This window comes from Urocitellus parryii, chromosome 8, assembly GCF_045843805.1.
Source record: "Urocitellus parryii isolate mUroPar1 chromosome 8, mUroPar1.hap1, whole genome shotgun sequence".
Classification (NCBI taxonomy): domain Eukaryota; kingdom Metazoa; phylum Chordata; class Mammalia; order Rodentia; family Sciuridae; genus Urocitellus; species Urocitellus parryii.
In genome coordinates this window covers 140,476,999-140,481,776 of record NC_135538.1, presented here as the reverse complement: position 1 = coordinate 140,481,776, position 4,778 = coordinate 140,476,999, and the positions used below count along the sequence as shown (strand labels likewise).

At 39.5% G+C, this 4,778-nt stretch overlaps 1 protein-coding gene across 1 annotated transcript in view; it reads left to right on the top strand.

The window, feature by feature from the left end:
• The first annotated feature begins 1,176 nt into the window (after positions 1–1,176).
• The window catches only part of LOC113179858 (uncharacterized), a 306,468-nt gene continuing 302,866 nt past the window's right edge, over positions 1,177–4,778 (top strand). Inside the window, exon 1 of the mRNA XM_077801549.1 lies at positions 1,177–1,188. Within this exon, the coding sequence (XP_077657675.1) occupies positions 1,177–1,188 (12 nt within the window). The remainder of the gene's footprint in view (positions 1,189–4,778) is intronic.

The window sequence follows — 4,778 nt, the reverse complement described above, 5'->3', positions numbered from 1 at the left end:
AACAACAAAAAAAAAAAAACCCACAAAAAACCCCAAAAACCAAGCAAGTAAAATTTCAGCGGACCAGCTAAAATTTTCTCTTTTTGATGTCAATTTGTTTTTGGCTAAATAATTTTACATGTATTTTCCTTATTTTGGAATTAATCACTTACCAGATTCTTTGACTCACATGTTACTCTTACATAATAATAAGTCTTAAAAAATTAGCACTAGAAGGACTCTTTCACTTTTTAATACTGATAGTATGTAAGAGGTCACACACCTTGTGAAGTGACTTTTTAAAACTATAATTAAGAGTTCTGAGTTAAAAGACGTGTCACATGTACCATTCATACATGATGTGTTTTGTTTTACTGCCAAATACTAATAATCATTTCAAAAGGGGAGATTCCAAATTTACAAGACTCCTTTGGTGAATGTTTATAATAATTTAATAAACATTAAGACCATCATGCATTTAAAAATTTTCCTGTTTATTCTAACCATCCAGCTCCTGATTGTAAGTTAGTGCAATATTTCCATCTGTTGAAATAATATCAAATGGAATAGGTTGCAGATTGAGCTTGATAATTTATCGCATGACTCTAAGCAGTTTTAAGAGTGTTTAAAAACCCATTTCTTGCCATTAAGATTTTTAGATTCCATATCTTTGCTGCAAAATGTTTGCAGGGTTTAATCTCCTTGGCCCCTAAGTACACATATTTATCACTGACGTGATCAGATATCATGTATTTATGACAGTTTCAAAACTGGCACATAATTTTTAAAAGATCAACACAGGACAGTGGCCGGCAGTAACAACTTGTCATCCTAACTTCGATGCAGTCTGAATTTGTCACCTTTGAGGCCTAAGAAAGGAAATTTTGTTTATGTAAATTGTCTGCATATTTCCTAGATGTTGTGTTTGTGAAAGGTTTTGAAACTTTATTGATTCCATTTTTTTTTTAAGGGTCTGGCTGAACAAAAACAGCAACACGGGTAAAAGGAAGACACCACATTAAATCGCATTGACTTGGTATTTAGACTTTTCGAGACCTTACGCAGCATTGTAGTTCTCCAACCCCCAATTGCTCCATAGATCTTACGATGGGGCAAATTTATTCTGGTGTATTATTTTTCTTTTTCAGGGGACCTCGATTTAAATCTGCACATTGCCAAGGGCCAGGAGCCAAGAACATGGATAGAGAGGTAAGATCGATGTCACCGTAGCCCCCCTCTTTGATATTTCCCTTGAAAAACTGCCCTTTAAGCTTTATTTTTCATAATATTATCCATGGATGGAAAGAGTAAGAAGTGGGTAGAAATTTAGCCTCCTTGGTAGCACTCACGAGTAAAGAGGATGATTAATGAGTGTGGCCAAGGACGCAGTAGCACAAGAGAGTCTGTGGAAGTTAAACAAAAGTGCCTTCAGAATTTCCAAGGATTCCCATGATCCATAGTAGGACCTCACTGTGCCTGTCCACTCTTTCTATTTCTGATTAGATTTATAAACACAGCACCACATATTTTCATGCGGCTTATCGCCCAGGGGCAGAATTAGATTGACTGCACTGAAACTGTGAGGCTTGTGAGTTTTGGGCAAGGGCTAGAGCGAAATAAGTAGTGTAATTGTTTTTGCGGAGTGAACGTGGGACCTCCTCTGTTCTGAATTACACATGGCTCAACCCTTTGACCTAACCAGCCTCCGCAGTGGCTGGCAGAAGTCCTAAAGCTGCATGGAAAGGGTCATCGCTGCGCGAGCTGGAACGTTATCTGTCAGGCAAGATGTGGGCCAGCAACTCTATTCAATTACTCTCATTACTGGTGAAGCACAGTTGCGACCACCTCCACTCCATTTAACCCGTCATCCTCTCAGTTATTATCTTACCAGAAGGTGCCTAGCAGGGGGAGTTTTGGAATGCAGACGCAGCACGGATTCTTCCATGAAGAGACAGTTTTCATCATAGTTGCTCATTTTATTTTTGTTTATTACATTTCGGATCCTCCTCCGGAAGGTCGTGTTTAAATAGTCAAAGGTTACTGTGGTAATTTTTGTTTTGCATATATAAGGTTTAGGGAAATAAGTCATGGTCACACCTCTTTCGTTTTTATGAGTTTTATTTAAATTGTTTTTTTTTTTGTGTGTGTGTGTGTGTGTGTGTGTGTGTGTGTGAGATGCAGGATTGAACACAGGGCCTTGTGCATGCAAAGCAAGCACTCTACCAACTGAGCTATATTCCCAGCCCAATAATTTAAATTATTTTTGAATAGATGGTAACCCATGATGTAATTCCTTCAAGTAATGAAAGCTAAGACAGATGCAGAGAATACTTTTGGGGGAAAAAGGTAGGAGAGAATTGCAGGTGTTGACATTTTTGCAGAGGTGGAGAACTCATTCTGTAATTCACAACGGTGAGTTGGATAAATATATATATCTCTAGCTGTAATTTTGTAGTCATGTACTTGAATATTTGTTTTGACCTCAGTAACTTACAGTTTTGAGGGCAACTTAAGCAGAGAACTTGGGGTGTCCATTCAGGCACTTGACATGACATGCAACACAGGTCCCGTTTCTGATCCTCTTCTAAAAACTTTTTATTTACTTTGTTTCGTCATCCATTTCACAAGTTAAAGGCCTCAATAGGTCTGTTATGCTTAGTAAAACTTGGAAATAATTTAGCATTTAAATTTTTTCTTTCCCATCTGAGGCATTCAGGCTGAATATTAATCCAGTTTTTTGTCCATGACATTTAAACATTTCTTCAAAGTGTACACAGCTTCATATTTTTTTTTAAATACTATTTTGTTTTACTCTGGGGACTCTAAAACATGAAAACAGGGATCAGCTACAAAAGAATCAAAAACGTTAAAATATCCTACAAGCCTTCCCCCCCTCCCCAGAGAACAGCATCCAGAGCCCTCCTCAGCCTTCTTCTCATTAGCAGCAAAGGGTTTGCTCTCCACGTAATCTGACATGCAATGCTTGGAGCCGGCAGGTGCAAATTGCAAGCTGTTTCACTTTGGCCGTTATCCCTTAAATCGACAAAGTCATAGACTGGGAGAACAAAAATAAAAAAGGTTCCAGCCCAAGATGCATAAATGAAAGTCTGAACAGGGACACACCAGCTGGCTAGGAGCATTCAGTGCAGCGAACACTAAACATGACCTTTGTGCTTCTTGCTGGGGCAAGGGGCTTCCGCACTCTTACAACTGACATGATGCTCTCAGAGAAGCCTCTCCTGTTTATTGTAAAGGCGACACTGTGGCCGAGGTAGATGAGAACCGAAGCCAACATACCTGTTCCTGTTTGCCATCTCTACCCTCCTCCCAGCGATTCAGGCATGATTAGCTTCCTGGAGTTGGACCAGATTGACAGTATTTCTATCCATGTCATTTTTGGCTGATCCAAGCAAAGCCCCAGAGCAGTGAAATAACAAAACGATCACCACCACCCCCACCTCCCCCACCAGATGAATCTGCTGAGCTAGTCTGCCTAGAAAAAAAAAAAAGCAGTTGTTCATATTAGGAACACCTAACTTCATTTCACGGAAGAGACGTGGCACGCCAGGATGTGTAGGCATCTAAGGTATGCATTTCCATAAAGGGATTCTAACTCTGTCATTCCGAAGCTGCTTCTCTTTGTGACTTCCCAGTAGGCACTGGAACTGTTGTCTGCAAGAAAGAACTTTAACTTGAGCTCTGAGGCCACTGACTAGGTCTGACTGTGGGATCTGCCCATGCAGCGGAGGGTAGTTAGACAGCCGGAGCTGCCCTTGTTTACAACTGGACAGAAGAAAACAGCGAGACGCAAATGAGGGCTGACGGTTTCATGAAGCACAATTGGTTGATCCCAGATGCAATCTGACTGCCCTGAACTGAGCGATGATCCGTACAGTATGCAGAATTCACTTTCTTGCTGGTCGGTGCCCACCAGCCTTGGAGGAACCTCCCTGCGCGCCCCTCAGCCACGGCTTTGAGTGCAACCAGAGCTGAACAGCAGCACCCTGGGACCCGATTCTTTCTGACAACAATCACATTCTTTTAAAAACTTCATGGGTTTGGGTTGTCACTGGTTATAAATGAGTTTGGTTGTTGTTCCTCTTTGCTACTCTGTCGTAGATTTCCTTTTCAAGTTGAAAGTGTCCACCTCCGAAGCTATTTGTGGCTTTTTTTGATAAAAAGGAAAATATCATCGGCAACACTTTCACTTCTTAAAAATTTCAGGCATTTTTGTTTTTCTCTGTTCAAAGGCTTACATTTTAATAGCCTCCCTCCAGATTTTTTTTCCAAGCTGATTTATCACTCTTTAAAGCACACTTACGAAAGAAATGGGTTACTTTTCAGTTATGCAAGATGAAGAGGTTTTGGAGATGGCTGTACGGCATTGTACAGAGAGTCAGCACTACAATTCGTCTCTTAAAAATCTAAAGGGCAGGTCTAATGTTATCTGTTGGTACCACAATAATAATTTAAAAAAAGCCTTAAAAATATGCTACCAGAAACTGCTCACTTTGATTTGATTTAGCCAGTTACTTTGCATTATTATATCAACTAAATAGAAACATAAGGAAAAGAGCCAGAGGCAGATCTATAGTAGATTTAGTTCAGATTTCTAGGTATCTTGCTTACTTTCAAAACTGATATCAACGAGAAGCAGGAGGATACTCAAATTTTGTTTCTTTAATTTAATTTTTGAAATATGATATCGATTATCTAATAAGTTAATGTGAAGTTATTAAAAATGATATCATTTACACAAATTCACTCACTTAACTGGTACCCACTGAATTGATGTAAAA